General features: G+C 42.7%; 1 protein-coding gene across 1 annotated transcript in view; it reads left to right on the top strand.

Moving 5' to 3' along the window:
• The window catches only part of GAB3 (GRB2 associated binding protein 3), a 97,002-nt gene that overhangs the window by 63,118 nt on the left and 17,681 nt on the right, over positions 1-16,203 (top strand). The window contains exons 3-4 of the mRNA XM_075184358.1: positions 7,103-7,316; positions 14,847-15,274. Coding sequence (XP_075040459.1) covers positions 7,103-7,316; positions 14,847-15,274 — 642 coding nt within the window. The remainder of the gene's footprint in view (positions 1-7,102; positions 7,317-14,846; positions 15,275-16,203) is intronic.

The raw sequence follows: 16,203 nt of genomic DNA, 5'->3' as shown, positions 1-16,203 counted from the left end.
CTCGCGCAGGATCCACACCATCCTGGCAACTTCCTCGCCCGAAGTCGGTATCCAGGGAGTCTCTTCCTCGGCACCTGCCGGAACCTCCCATCCGTCCGATACCTCCTCGGTTGTGCGGGAAGCTTCTTCAGAAGGTGACAACATCCACCACTCTCCAGCTGCGCTCTCTAAAGTACAGTCTTCTTCAGGCAGTACTTCTTCAGCAGCTCTCTCTTCCGGGGTACTGATGGCTTCCATCCTCTCAGGTACCACCGGGCAGACATCTTCACATGTCTCCGGACACAGCGTTGCCCCGTGGAGGGTCTGCTCAGTTCTCCCTTCGTCTTCAGGGACCAACTCTTCCACAGCCACGGACAAGTCGTCTGACGTATCCGACGTCTCCAATACCCCGGCTCCAGCATCCGGCTGACGCGGGTATTCCTGTCGCGAATCTTGCTTGGACGAGACGATCTCCTGCGATCCAACAGTCAGCAGGCTCTGCCGATCCTTCCCTCCAGATTCCGACTTCTCTTGAGACCATGGATGAAAGGCTTCCTCGTCCTTCCACTCGAAGACTTCTACGTCTTCCCATTCATCGGAGACTTCTTCGTCCTCCCATTCATCAAAGAGCTCCTCGGCAACTGGGCACTGGTATGCGAAGTGTCCAGGCAACCCACACTTCCAGCACAGCATTTCTTCCACCGGTTGCCGTTTAGTACCTTTGTTCTTCTTCTTCCTTGTCTCACAACGTTCCAGGATTTGCTTCGTGAACGCTGCCACTTCGTCACGAGAGATGACACAGCTGTATCCCTCGTACAGCGGAATGATCCCCCGATGAGCCATCGTTGATCCTGCCGACTACGCCAAAATGTAACGCCCCCTGCGGGGAAAGACAGGGACAGACGCAACAGAAAATAACTCACCTTGTAAACGATGGTCACCTCCAGTCCGCTTCTGATTTCCCAGCTGCGATCCGATCCCAGCAGATCCGCAGCCACCTCCAATCACGTCCCTCTAAGATAGAGGCAGAGATTACGGCCGTGCCTACCAGGTAAGGGCTGTCCGAGACTACGGCAAAGAACAAGGGCACAGTCAGTCCAAGCTCCTTGCCGCCTCCTCACTTTGTTCTTGCCAGGAAGCGGGGGACTACAGGCACTGAAGGCCAAGACTAATCCGAGGACTAATCCCGCCTCAAGTGCCTCACACACCTGCCGGTGAGGGCCTAACCGAAAGGGGGAATCGAGCGTGATACTCACCGGGACACTCCCACTTCCGATCCGGTTCTCCTGCACCTTCCCGACTCCTGCGGATGACAAGAACACACAGCCTCCCTCTACTCTCTCCGTGAACTAAAGATGGCACCCACAAAACTGGACTAACTACAACGGCGACCCGACCCTAACAACGTTCTAATGGTCGGCAACGCAACTAAGTCAAACACTAGGACTAACTAAATGTGGTGCACTAACGGAACTACTAGTTACACGCTACGGGGAACACCAGCCGGTGTTCACAGCCTAAACCGGAGGGCGGTTCCTAACCCCCTCACCCAGGTCGTACCAAGAAGCTGCCTTCTTGCTATGGAGTCACACACAGGCCCTAAGTACGGGTTCTTTAAGCCCGGCTGAGGCTCAGTAAAACAGCACACTAACCCGCGGGCCGACTGCCGCACGGAACAGCCGATCGAACTGAACCGCCCGACTGCCTGTACTCGGGTATCTCACACGTGTCCCTACGTCCGGAACCACAGGTCCACCTGCACGGAACCGGCCTTGAGGACCCTTGATCAGAACCACGGCCGCCCCTGGAACTGCCTCAAGGTGTGCTGTACTGCCACCAACTCACTCAGCCACCCCCTCTGGGTACCAGTGTGACCCCGGGGACCTAAGGGACAGGGAAACTACATGTGTTCTCCCCTGACTATGTGTATGCTGGTACTTACACTTATCCCCCACAGCACGGGTTAGCACAGGAAAACCACAGGAAACAAGAGCCTACCTTTAATGGGGGCCTGACGTCTTGCCCCTGGACACAGTTAGAAAGCACACCAAAATACTGTAATGTAAACTACACTCGCCACACAGACAGAATAAATAGATACAGTATACAGTACCTTGCCCGCTACTTACCCGAACACACCGCTGCTAGCCAACCAGCAGGTTGCTACAGCACCACAGGAGCCTACGCTCGACCGTACCTCCTAACCACGTGTGCTCACCTCACACAGGACCGCGCCTACTCTCACGAGGCTCCCACGCCTCTACCACACACCACCAGGGCCTTATGCCCTACACACCATGGGTCTCTGCCCAGCTACACACAGAGCCTTGTGCTCTGATTAATGGGCCTCAGCCCCCTCTCTACCTCAGGGCTCTGAGCCCACCCACTAGGGCCTTATGCCCTACTACCTAGGGGTCCTAGCCCCTGCCTGAGGCCTGTGGCCTCCCTAACTAACTGAGGGCCTTGTGCCCTTAATAACCTACAGGCTACCAGCCTCTAACCAGGCCCTCTGGCCTTCCTATGGCCCCTAGGCCACTAACTACCTAAGGGCCTTGTGCCCTTGTACACCTGGGGCTCTGAGTCCCCCTCTCTAACTAACAGGGGCTTGTCCCCTTTATATAGATACTAATGGCCTACTGGCCCACTACCACGTTGGGGCCTAGTGCCCAGGTCCCTGGGCCTTGTGCCCCTAATTCACGTGCCACGGGCCTTGTGCCCGAATGTGCCCACGGGCCTAGTGCCCGAACTTAACGTTGAGTATACTTACCTGCTCTGCGCAGGATACTCAACTTGACACGCCGTCTTCTTCCTTTCTTCTCCGGGTCTTCCAGACCCTCCAGCCGGCGGCGCCTCTTCTCCGCTTCGGCGCTGGGTCTCCAGTTGCAGCTGGGGCGGGGGCGCTCTCAGCCCTGACAAGGGCTCCCCGCCGGCGATCTCCGCTCCGGCGGCTTGCTTGGAGTCTTCTGGCGGCAGGGTAGCTCACGGCCCTTACAAGGGCCCCCTGCCGCCGCTGCCGCTGGTCTTCTTGCTGGACGTCTTGCAGAGACGTCCTCTCTCTTCTCCGCCGACGGACTTCTGGCAAAATGGCGCCACCCGGCGACTTATATAGTCGCCGGCGTGACGTCATCCGCCGGTGCGAGCGCTGATTGGCTCGCGTCGGCGCCAATCTTTTGAATGGCCGGGCGCGAGCCGCGATTGGCTCGCGCATCCGGCCGCTGATTGGCCAGCGGGGAAAGATGAGCCCTGATTGGCTCATCCTTCCCCCGCGCACAGGACCTGCAAGAAAGAAGTTATACTCACCGCCGCTGGATCGATGGACGGGTAAGTTCTTCTTCTCTTCTTTCCTGTAGCTGGGCACCATCGGGGACCTCTTCAGCCCCTCCAGGGGCACAGCGCTGCCGGATATCTTCGCCCTCTTCACGGGCACCGGCTCTGACATCTTCTGTCCCTCCACAAATCCGGACCAATGAGCTCTACTCATAGGCCTGAATTAGAGAGAGATGTGGAGACACCAGACAGATCTGGGGCATAGGGGTCAGATAAGCTTGAGCAATATATAACTGACAATTGTTGTATAGTTCTGTGCAAGATATGACTGAGAGTTCGAGGGGTATTTATGTGACAAATAGCTGGCAACAGTGGTATCTTTCTGCAACATGCTGGCAGTTGGTGGGTATCAGTGCAAATTGCAGCTGGCAAAGAGGTTATTTACCTGCAGTATATTGCTGCCAATGATTGGCTTGTCTCTATGTAATCCTATTCCTAGCCTAGGTATGTAACTATCATCTAAATTGTGCAAAGGGAAAGAGTTGTTGGGTATAATGATGGTGGCCATATGCTGGATTAATGAAGACTATGGAGTAGATTAGTATTAATTTGCTGTTTGGAAGAATGGCAGCCACTTGTTGTGGCAAATGTGGCCATTGTTAAATATGCGTCTTTTGATATCATTCCTTCCCCACTATTATGCACAAACACTGTTTGGCTCACGACTAATTACTGCTGAAATGTTCACCAATATGACAAAAATAAAATGCACACACACTTTTTTATAAAAGGACAAGGAATATATATATATATATATATATATATATATAATGTATGTACATGCACACACATAAACATATAACCACCAAACATGCATAACAATTGTAAAGCATACATGAATACTATCTAAAGTCACACAAAGTATTGAGATGGCAGGACTTCGATGCCTTATGCAACACAAGAATCTCGTTCAATAAGTGATATATATCTGGTAACAAGAACAGTGTTTAGCAGCCAGTCTGCAGGGAGTGTATCAAGGCTGCTCTCTGTTATTAATGTACAGTAACTGCTGGGAGAATATTGTGAGGACATCTGCACCTAGACACTTCCTGACAGGACACAACTGTTCCCGCCATGTGTTCCATCTGGTGTAAAAACACAGCGTGAAGCAGATTGTTGTGCTCACATTGTGATTACTTACTGCATACAATTTACACCCTACTAATAGTGTTCATGGAACTGCACATACTGTATTGTACAAGAAAGATACATAAATACAGTACGAAGAATGTAGATCTTATTAACAGTTAATGTGCACATAGCTTGTGCTTGAATGCTTACGTAAAGTAAAGGTGACAAATAAATTAAAGTGTTTAGGGATGGGAAAACAGAGGACAATACATCATTTGATGAACTAATCTCCCATGATGCCTGGTATTTTATCTGTATGGTGTGATTAATGGAATATTCTTAGTGTAAAAATGTTTATGTCCAATGCACCGTGCATGGAACCGCTTGTAGTATGGAAAAAATGTAAATACTTACTGCACTATGTAAAGAACCACATGACATACAGAAAATACATAAACACTGAGCTCTGTCATTAGCATAGCAGAGCAACCTCATGAACACGTTAAACAGTGTCAAATGACCAGTATATTGTATAGCTCCAGTTCCCGTAGAGACGTAGAGAGCTCGCAGGTCTTTGTATATAACATTTATCTACATTGTTTTGTTATCTAGCAGGCAAGATTGATCAAATGCTGATCAAAAAACTTGTGTGACTAGAATGACAAAGATATGTACTAGAGAAAATCAAACAAACACATGCACACAACATTTTGCATACAACTTAGCGAGTTTTAATTGCAGAGGTACAATAACACTGCCCACGTATGCTGTCTAGTCCTGGGCACACTACAACGAGACCTCTCTGCTGAGTCTGAATAAAACTTTTATTTTGTTTTAGAACACATTTAAAAAAGTAATATTTTCAATAAATAAAACCCAATGCCCCTTCCTTGCGACAGGTGCTCTATCATGTTGACATACTTATAATGTTAAGTAACAGCCAGCATCCATTATGTGCTTTTATATATTTGATATTTGCTCTTTTCATACAGTTCAGAACTTCACAGATTTTTGTTGAGTGCATTGTGGTAGTTCTATGTAGCTAGAACTAATACTCACCATTATTTAAAGGAAACAGAAACAGAGTTTATCTTAGCGCTCAGGCTTGCAGTATCTACAGATGGGCCACACCGTGTTTTCTTTTTTTTAATGTTAAGAATTCAATTCTCCGTAGGCAGCCAATATTGGTGTGAGTATGTCTTGTAGTCTAAATAAAGAAAAAATGTGAGCCCTGATTTATTAATGTGTAAAACCATAGGAATCTTGGGCTTAATATTTGCCAAGATCTCTACATGTTCTTCCCTACTCGTAAATGTTGTTTTCTTGTGAACAATGTAGTTCAAAAGAAAAAGAATGGTTTACAAATCACTACAGCTAAGGATGAGAGAGATCAGGACTGTGTAGATAATAAGTAAAATAAGTAAAAATTCAGGGTAAAGACATTTTCTGTGGCAAATGAAATTTAAAAAACAAACAAACCATGGGTTGTGTATATAGAAGGCTTCATCTTTACAAGAGCTTCATAATGCACCGCAGAACACCTTTTGGAATGAAGGACAACTATTATACTTTTCGGAATTCAGTTGCACGCAAAATGCACACTACAGCAAGCAAGCATATATCCACTTTGTCTGACTACAATAGACTACTAAAAGCTGAAGGTGGATTGGCTGTTATGATTTACAATGCATCCTTTTTATGTTGTAACAGATTACTGACCGTGTCATATTGTGATACCGTTTTTACAGCTGAATGAAAATAAATATCTGGTTGCTATGGGTTACAGATAGATGTGCTGAAAATTGTTTCAAAGTACTTCTCAAAGTGGTTCTAAAATTTCTGATAAATTCTGAAACTTAAGACTAAACAATTACATTGTATAGCATTTGTTACGGTTTTCCGTACAAACCTGTAACTCACCAATTGTGAACACAGTAATGTCAGCTTTCAAATACTATTGCTTGTCGCTGAAACAGGCAGCATTATATAGTTTACTTTAAAAATAATGTGTTTAAGAACTATAAACATGAACCACATAAATGAACTTCAACAGATGGAATATGAAAGACGAACGTGAGATCCACGTTTGCTGTTCGAAACCAAAATTAACCGGCTAACAAGCTCTCTGAGGCCTTTGAAACAGCAGTTTAATCAGATTTCGAACCAGTTTAATCAAATTTCAAACCGGTTTAATTTTATTGGAGCATCTCTAGTTATAGCTTCTATAACTAGAGATGCTCCAAATAGCAATATTGGAGCATCTAGAGCAATAGGTTGTATATGTCTGTGTTAGATCCTACACAATACATTAAAAACAGCTCTTTAGTTAAATAAATGCTTATCCAATTAAAGACCATTCTCTGGACAATGTATTGATTACACCTTTCTATTTGGGCAGCTACTGCAGCCAGAGATAACCCATTCTCTCTCCTTCATGGGAATTTCATAGTTTCTGGAGAGAGCTGGATATAAGCTGCTGCAGACTTTCATACCATGAAGCACTTATTATGTAAACAGGCTTGTTCTGAGAATCATTTTTTTAACTCATTTGTTGGCCCCACTCCCTGAGCTGTGTTTATCAGCCAGGGAAACAGTGTTCTTAGGAAATATAAACACCTGGTACAATTTGGACTTCACTGTGTCCTGCATCGATACTTAATAAATGGCATGTGTACAGTCTCCAGACATGTAAATATGCTAACACTGGGATTACTCTTTTAAACAGATTCTGTAGGGAGCCTCTCTCATACCAACTCATCCGTCCAAGCTTCCCCAGCAGTCTCCACTCACACGTCAAGAATCACAGACCCTTCTTTCTCTGTGGACAGCTCGGCTGCAGATACCTCAACAGAAGAGAACAGGAGCGAATCAGAATCAATATTCATCCCAGACTATCTGTTTTTATCAAATTGTGAGAGTGGAAAACTAAATACCACCAGGTATGTGAGACAGACTATCTATGTAAACATCACCTGTCCTACGATAAATAGACCTGTTCCCACCATCATCCAAAATATATCTGTGTGTAAATACAAACCAACATGTTCATCAATATAAAGCACATTCTATGGCATTCAGCAAAGAGTTGTAACCTATTTGACAACAGGCCCGATGAAGAGACGTATATACAAATGGCTTAGAATTAATTGCAGTTAAGGACTAAGAAAAGTCAATTTCAGGGGAACAAACAGCACTGGTCCCCCCGTAAAAGCTGCTGTCATCAGTAGGCTATAACAGGCTAGGCCTTTGACAATATAACAGTAAAACCTGCAGTATGGGGTCCCCCTGTCATAATGTTAACCAGCCCTAGCCTGTTCACCACGGGGCTGAATTCCCTCGGTCATTCTGACCAGCAACCCCCCCAAGAAGATAATGGCCCATGCTGAAAGCCCTAGAACTATTCTCAAACACCCCTGGGGCAGTGGATGTGAGTTAATACATTTTAAATAGTTATATCAGTATTTTATTTCGGTTGCCGCAGGTCCCAGCAAGCCCTGGCATACCTAAAATGTGTTGGTATACAGGTGTTGCTAGAACTGTAAGTGCCTACCCGTGGGTGCTAGAGCATGCTGCCACTTCTACAAGCTCCAGTATCTGGCATTAAGAGCCCACTGGTACCTGTAATGGGCTTGCAAATAAATAAAGGCCTTTTTACACGTTGTGTTTATTTCACAGTAGTAAAAATAAAAACACCCAGACACCTAAATCTTTGGGGGAATCTTCTTTCTTGTAGCTTTCATGTGGAAAAAACCCCATAAGGAATACAGATGACTTGCTCCGCGAGGAGTTGCAACACTAGTGACAGACTCCAATCAATACAGAGGGACTTTGCTCTGATTGGTCGGAGAGTGGGAAAGCCGCTCACTGTACCGGTTAATGGTGGTGAGACCCCCTGTGAAGCAGGTCATCTGAGTTCCTTATGGTTATTTTTTATATACCTATGGATTGCCCAACCACAAGAAACAAGAGGATCCCCAGAGGATGTAGGTGGGAAATAAATTGGATTTGTGGGGGGTGTTTTTATAAAGCACTCTGTCTGTTTATTTTCTTACAGATGCACTAAAGGTCTCAGTGGGCCCTGGATGTCAGGGAATGCTGGCACTTGTAGTACTAAAAACATGTAAAATGCGTGTGTCTAATTATGTGCAGTGGTGGCTTGTTTGCTGCAATTAACTGTACCCCATCTACAATCTCAGAAGCCTGTAATTGAAAACTGACCATTATTCATGAAATAGTATACATTTTCTGCAAATTTCTTTCCTGTATAATATTCACAAATATATGTGTGAAAATCTCTATACATTGACAGAAATTAGAAATAGCCTTTCCTGATTCGATACATTTGTTATTGCACTTTCGACTTCCTGAACACATTCCAATTAGAAAAGATTAAGGAAGTGGCACCTACCATTTAGGCATTTACAATGTTTGATTCGATGGCAGCACAGTGGCCTAGTGGTTAGCACTTCTGCCTCACAGCGCTGAGGTCATGAGTTCAATTCCCGACCTTGGCCTTATCTCTGTGGTGTTTGTATGTTCTCCCTGTGTTTGTGTGGGGTTTCCTCAAGGGTGCTCCGGTTTACTCCCACACTCCAAAAACCTACTAGTAGGTTAATTGGCTGCCATAAAGAAAAATTGACCCAGTCTGTCTGTGAGTGTGTTAGGGAATTTAGACTGTAAGCTCCAATGGGGCAGGGACTGATGTGAATGAGTTCTCTGTACAGCGCTGCGGAATCAGTGGCGCTATATAAATAAATGGTGATGATGATGAGGGAATAAGTTAATCTCACATTTCTATCTGGGCTTTTGGAAACAATGTATTTACCCTCCTGCAATTGAATCAAATTCACTTTCAGAAATGCCATTTAGTTAAACAGCCCTTGTTTGTTAATGAAAAGCATAATTGTCATATAGATCAAGCTCTAAATTCTACATGCAGAGCGAAGTTGCTGTTTCTTTTTGAAGCCTGAGAAAATGTGGGCACTGACCTAGCTGTGGGAAACGGTCGTAAACCGTTTCTGAGTGGATTAAATTTAATTGGACTTTAAGTTGGTTGTGATATCTTTTATTACACCATACCCAGATGTAAGAGTGTTTTCATTGTATAGGAAAGCTCCCTTTTTTAACAGTAAAAGCACATGGGAGCTTTCATAAGTTACACAAACATGTACATTTATTGAAAATTAACTGTGAGGATAATGTTTCACAATAAAGTACTTGAAAAATAGCAGATGATAATCATGTTTTATAAATATTCATGACAAATGCTTGAAGGCAAGCTAAGCTTGTCATTTTTTAAACCTGTTTATATTTTCACAACAAACATTAGATACAGCATGTGTATAAGCACGCATGACATATGACATCAGTACAGAAATGTGATTTGATTATTATTGGCTGGAACTTGGAATGATTAATGGCAAGTAAGGCCATGTTTATTTGGTTTAAAGATTAACTCTATCCAAAACTTAAAATTTTGTATTGCGTTGTATTCAGTAATTTAACATAAAATCCAGCATTTTACTTATAATCAAATCTGCCAGGCCCCTGAAGTCTCCAATGGTCTCACTCTGCTCCTGCTGTACACTAAAACTGATTATCTATTTTAAATAGACATCAGAGTTGTCGATGCCCCTCCCCTGTGACCTTCCCATTCATACGTATTAGAACTTCACAGGAGAGGGCCATTAATGGAACACTACTGCTTGTTTGAAACAGTCTAGTAGAATTAATGTAGAGCAGAGTGATAAGGAACCATTGGAGACTTCAGATGAAACTTTCAGATAGGAGGGGGGGGGGGGGGGGGGACAGTGCACCCCAGCAAAATAAAAGCCAAGATTTTATATTAAATTAGTGATTTCTACCCAGGTAAGTAAAATTCTGGATTTTAGATTTACTCTGTGAACTCCACACACTGCAATATTTTGTGTTTGGATGGAGTTCATCTAAAACAAATAATTGTTGTTTATCCAGCATTAATGATTCCTAATTCCTATTACTTTCCTAATACTTAGATTTCTTAAAATAATACATTTTAAGCTGAGGGTGAAGTTCTGCTTTAAAAACAGATGATGAAAGGGTGCACATTTCAATGAATGGATTACAAGATTTGTTAGCTTACAGATTGTAATAGTTGGCCTTTGCCAAACTGAAATTGTCCCCCATTTCTGGATTTGCATACCTTGAGATGGCATACATTATTATTCATTTTCATTATTTGGGGAAGCACAGTGAAATGAATTATAGGAATATGTTCTTAGTAAGAACCTAATAGTTGTCCAGGATTATAATTGCCACAGAAAAAAATAGATTTACTCTTTTTAAACTAGAATTTATAGTTACTATAATATATAATTACCATGCACCTAACCAAAATCACCAGCATGCCTTCTCTGACAGAGCATGCTAGTTGCTGTAGATAAATAGCTTACCTTGTCTAATCAATGTTTAACAATAAAATCTTTTTTGCTCATCCCTGAGAGGCATATGATCTAAATCCCTCCTACTGATTCAATGCAGAATACTCCATAGAGCCCACTGAAGTTTTGCTTAGATATATTGCTCATTTTGGATAGGCATTTGCCCTTTTAAATAGAATTTATGCAAAAAGCATGTAAGTTAAATGTGAGTTTTGCTTGATGAAGACATTTTACTTAATCTTTGATCCAAGCAGAACAGAACTGAGTGTTCTCTCTTAATGACACTTAGAAAGATCGTACAGTCCCTCCCACTTGGTATCATCTGTGAGAATCAGATGGAGGATGGAAAACTCTGACTTCAGTTTAAAAATAGCCAAATGCATCTCAAACAGATGAGGAGTGCGTTCCATCATCTAAACGAGAGCCTTGCCATCTTGTGTGTTGACAAGTATGGGAATACTGCAATCTATAACATAGACACTGGCAGGAGAGACCATTTGCCTCCCAACTGCAAAACTTCTGCTGTTAGTGCCAAATTCCATGACAAGTGATATTCTTCTTAATTTCTAGTTCTGCAGCTGTGTACTTGCTATCATCCTTAGATCTCCACTCCATGAAGTAATCTCCATGAAGTAATGCAAATACTATATTTCCTTAAGCTATTTCATATGTAATTAAGTAGTTTGGCATGTATAACTCACAGAATTCCTGCTGCAGAAAAAGTTACCAAGTGTCATTTGAGAATGTAAATATAAGCCTCCTCGATGTCATTCCGTGGTGACTTGCACCTATTTTTGTTCTTTGACAATAAGTGTATGGATCTATAAGTCATGATGACTGTGGATGGTAAATGGGAAGAGCTTGGAGTCTGGGGCATTCCTAACTAAATGCAAGTGGAGTGTATTCATGTCTTTAATCAGATCCAATGCTTGGAGCGGTGCATCTATGGGAGCAGTCGCATATGGGATGGAGATATATATATATATATATATATATATATATATATATATATATAGGAAAACAGGGATACTCTGCACTCTCCAAACACATAATTAATGCTGTACCAAGTACTGTTCTATAGTAAAAACAGGGAATGTTAGTTCCACATATTGCAATATATGTTAAGCTGACCAACTCACGCCAAAGTCTTCCCATTCTGGTCAGTCCTAACATGATCAAATGCTATGCTATTTTATCTGGGCTCGAGGCTTACCTGCACACAGCTTTTAAAGGCAATTGCATATGATCTATATGCGCGTATCACAAAAGCCGTTGTACATCCACATTTTTTTCATTTCAGAAATTACCCTTTTTTATTGTGCTATTATCTGCACATACCAGAGATCATTTATGAATTAGCTGCATTAAAGCAATCAGATTATTAATGTCCCCTTTCCACTGCACAACCACCTTCCACGTGTTATAACTGAATACTGTACATTGCAAATAAAGACTCGTATACATTTGTAAGCTTGGCATAATTAGGTCACCGTTTTCTCATAAATTGGCGGCATAAAAAACACAATGCGCGACAGCTAAAATAATGGAATACTGAACCAAACGAGTGGATGGCCAAATGGCCCTGCATCCACTGTATCAAGGAGAAACTCACTCACTGAATAGCAGGCGCTAAATCTGGCATCTGAGTGACTATACCCCTTCTATACTCACAATGACGTGCTCAAACAAAGCAGGTTCATCCTCCACACAAAAGGACCAAGAGCCACCTTTACCTTGAAGGGGGCAGTGGCCAATCAGCGATAGTGCCGTACAGGGGAGGGCTGGCAGACTTTAGCCCGGGGGACAAGCACAGAGCACTGGCCCATAATTAGCGGTTCATCCTTAAAGGGTGGTTTTTGGTACAATATATATTTATCTATATAAAAAGAGGCTATTTTGGTGTTTCTTAATCCATATATATATTTTTATGCCCAGACCCAGAGCTGGATTAAGGCTCTGGGGGGTCTGGGCACTTTAGACAGGGTAACCCCCTATGATGTAACATGGCTATCATTTTACACAAGTACACAGGCAATACTGTGTGCACTACTGTTAGGTGCACACAGTTCTGCCTTCACGAGCAGTACACGGTGAAGCGGGACATACCTCCCAACTGTCCTAAGCAAAACAGTCACCCAAATTCGGGACTGTCCCGCCCCAAAACCAGGACAGTTGGCAGACTGTCCTGCTCTCTCCTACCTATTATTGTTACTTGCATCACCTATGGCTGCTTTTTACTTTAGCTCATTTGCTGGTTGTCTGGATCCTGGAACGTTGGAGGCCCTATTTGGAAAAAAAATGGGTACATAAAATTTCGAAAACTCCAACCAGTCCCAGTGTTTAAATCAGTAGCACCTATGTTTTATAATTAGGCCTCCCTAAAGCCCCAACATTAAAATAATATATTCACATTTAATATATAAACCTATTTCCCTCCCTTCAAACAGTCCCAGCAATAAATTAAATTGCATTTACGTTTAGCAATTATAACCATTTTACACAACCACGTCTGACATTAAATAATTCATATTCACATTTAATAAGTAGCCCTCCTCTCCAAAATCAGCCCCATATTCAATTAATATCACCAAACCACCACAGCATTAAATTAAAGGTCCCGTCTCCTAACCATAAAATTAAAAGGCCCCACTACTAACTTAAATAGCCCCACTATCAACCCACAAATTATTAGCCCCCACCGGCACTTAAATAGCCTACCTCCCACACTATGTTAACACACTGGCCCCCACTCTCTCTCACACACACACACACACACACCCACTATATTAACACACTGACCCCCACTCTCAAACACACATGCTATGTTAACACACTGGCACACACACACACACACACACACACACACACACTGTCTATCAGCACACACACTATATTGACGTTTCCCCAAAACTTACCTTATTTCCTCCGCGCACGGTGTCTTCAGCACTTCTCACATGGGACGGCACCTGTCATGTGGTGCAAGTCCCATGTGACAGCTAGGCTCTCACAGATAGGCGAGGGGAAGGACGGATCAGGAGGAGGGACGGACGGATCAGGAGGATCTGCAGCCAATATGAAAGGTGGCTGGTCCAGGAGGAGGGGCCAGCCACAGCTCAATCCACTGGCCCAAAATAGATTATTTCTGTCCGGCCCGGGGGTATATGCCCCCCAGCCCAGCCTGCCCCTGGTGTCGTATATATCAGTCACTGATTGCAGTGCTTTCCTGCCCAACTATGACAAGGGAGAGAAAAGTTAATAACTGCAAAGTACATAAATACAGTCATAATGCAAAACACAATCAAAAGCTGTGGGGGGTTCTATTTTGTGCAGACAATGAGGCAGAGCAGCAGCCAGAGGTTTTTAATCTAAGAATCCCAGACCCACCCACAATGATACCATTGGCTAGGAAGGATCTACAGAAAATATTTAACCCCTGCTAGGTAAGTGTTTGTTTATGTGGGCCCGGAGTACATGAGTTTAATTGCGTTCGACTTTAGGGCCTCTCTTGTCCTAAATGTCTAATATATACATGCACAGCATATAAAACAATCTGCACATGTATTTTTGTCACAAAAAGTTGCACATGAAATCATGCTGTTGCACACCATCTGGTATTAATTGTCAAATAAAATAATCTAATTCTGGTTGTGCTTTTGTTGAATGTACTATATATATATATATATATATATATATATATATATATATATATATATATATATATATATATATATATATGCAAAGCTGCTCTGCTCTAAATACAGAACAATATGCCACACTTACCACACTTATAACCATTCCATTTCTTTGTAACACATGGTTTGAATATGAATGTGAAACATGAGTGGTTGGTAAAAGCCAAAAATATAAGTAAAAAAGTAAATAAACTCATAAAAACATTTCAATTTTGTCCCTGAACAGTGTTGCATGAATTTAGGTTAAGATAGTATATAAAGCCTTGTCTCTAATATATTATCTTCTGTATTGTTCAAGCAAGAACATTTAATGAACATTTGCAACAGTTTTGATTGTATATGTTGTGCTTTATTCCAGGTGTGATGCTTGGTCAAACTCAGACAAGTCACTGGAGCAGACATCTTCTGATGACGTGTTCATTGACTGCTTACCATCCCAGACTCTCTACAATGTTAGCATTCAGCAGAATCATATGCAATCTACTAGTTTCTATGGTTTCAAAGACCTAGAATCAAATGGTTCATCTAGTGACTTCTCCTCCTCCTCCCCACTGCTGGGACCCTCTTCAGCACAGACATTTCCAGTTGAGAAAAGCCATAGTGGAGTCAGTGACACTGAGATAATACCCGTCACTCCGCCACCAAGACCGCCCAAACCAAACCATTTTCCTGAGGCAAGGTCTGAGGTGATTTTCAGTGGAATCATCCAGAATGGACATTGTTTATCTGGAATGGTGCCCAGACGAATTTCACTATCCAGTCTGGACAATGTTAGCAACTGGAAAGGTAAACATGTATTTTATCTGTAAAATTGATAAATTAGTGGCTTCTTTATATGTTAAATTAGGAGTATGAACATACATGTATATGAAGAAAATAGCAGTTTCATTTTCATTAAAGGCTGCATTTTTATAAGCCCATTTAATTTATCTACCAAGAGTAATTTTAATCTCCTGCTTATTTCGGAGATTTGAGGAAGGAGATAGCATAAGGTGGTATGTTTCCACAGCACTGCAACTGATACAATGTAGGAAAGAACAGGTCTTTATTGAACCCCCACAACCCTCCTGTTGTGGGGGTCAATAAAGACCACGTAGGTAGCATTACTTGCACCTCTGATAATTAACCATTGAACACCGTTCATGCAATATATTTTTATTTTTTACATTAGAACTATGCATCATTAGCTACTCTCCCGGAATGTCCAGGAGACTCCGGGATTTCTAGGGAAGTGGGCAGGATGGAGACTAGATATCACACAATACATTGCAAATCGCGTCATCATAGCCCAATCCCCCATTTTGCTGTGCTGTAAATTACTACATTACATGGTGGGGCGCATGATTGAAACCTCCCCCCCCCCCCCACACACACACACACCTGGAGGGAAGCGATCATAAGGTGGTAAGTATGGTAACATGTATTACATATTTTGATGAATATCAAAAATACCCACATTAAGTCAACATTTTATTTTAACCATAGATCTGTCAAATAGAGAACATGGTGGAAATTAATACCAAACTTATCTAAATAGCTTTAATGTAATATTTTGGCATTGGCCTAATGGAAAGTTATTTAATTTTCTTTCAAGTTCCCTCTCATCTTCCCCCGTATTACTGAGTGGAGCGCAGTAGAGTGTATGCTACGAGGCTAGCACTCTGACTCTTTAGTAGATGTTACTATAACTATTCCTCTTTGCTTGGTTTTCTTAT

This window comes from Mixophyes fleayi, chromosome 9, assembly GCF_038048845.1.
Source record: "Mixophyes fleayi isolate aMixFle1 chromosome 9, aMixFle1.hap1, whole genome shotgun sequence".
Taxonomy (NCBI): Eukaryota; Metazoa; Chordata; class Amphibia; order Anura; family Limnodynastidae; genus Mixophyes; species Mixophyes fleayi.
Note: the sequence above shows the minus strand (reverse complement) of the source record. Positions and strands in the feature narration are given on the sequence as shown.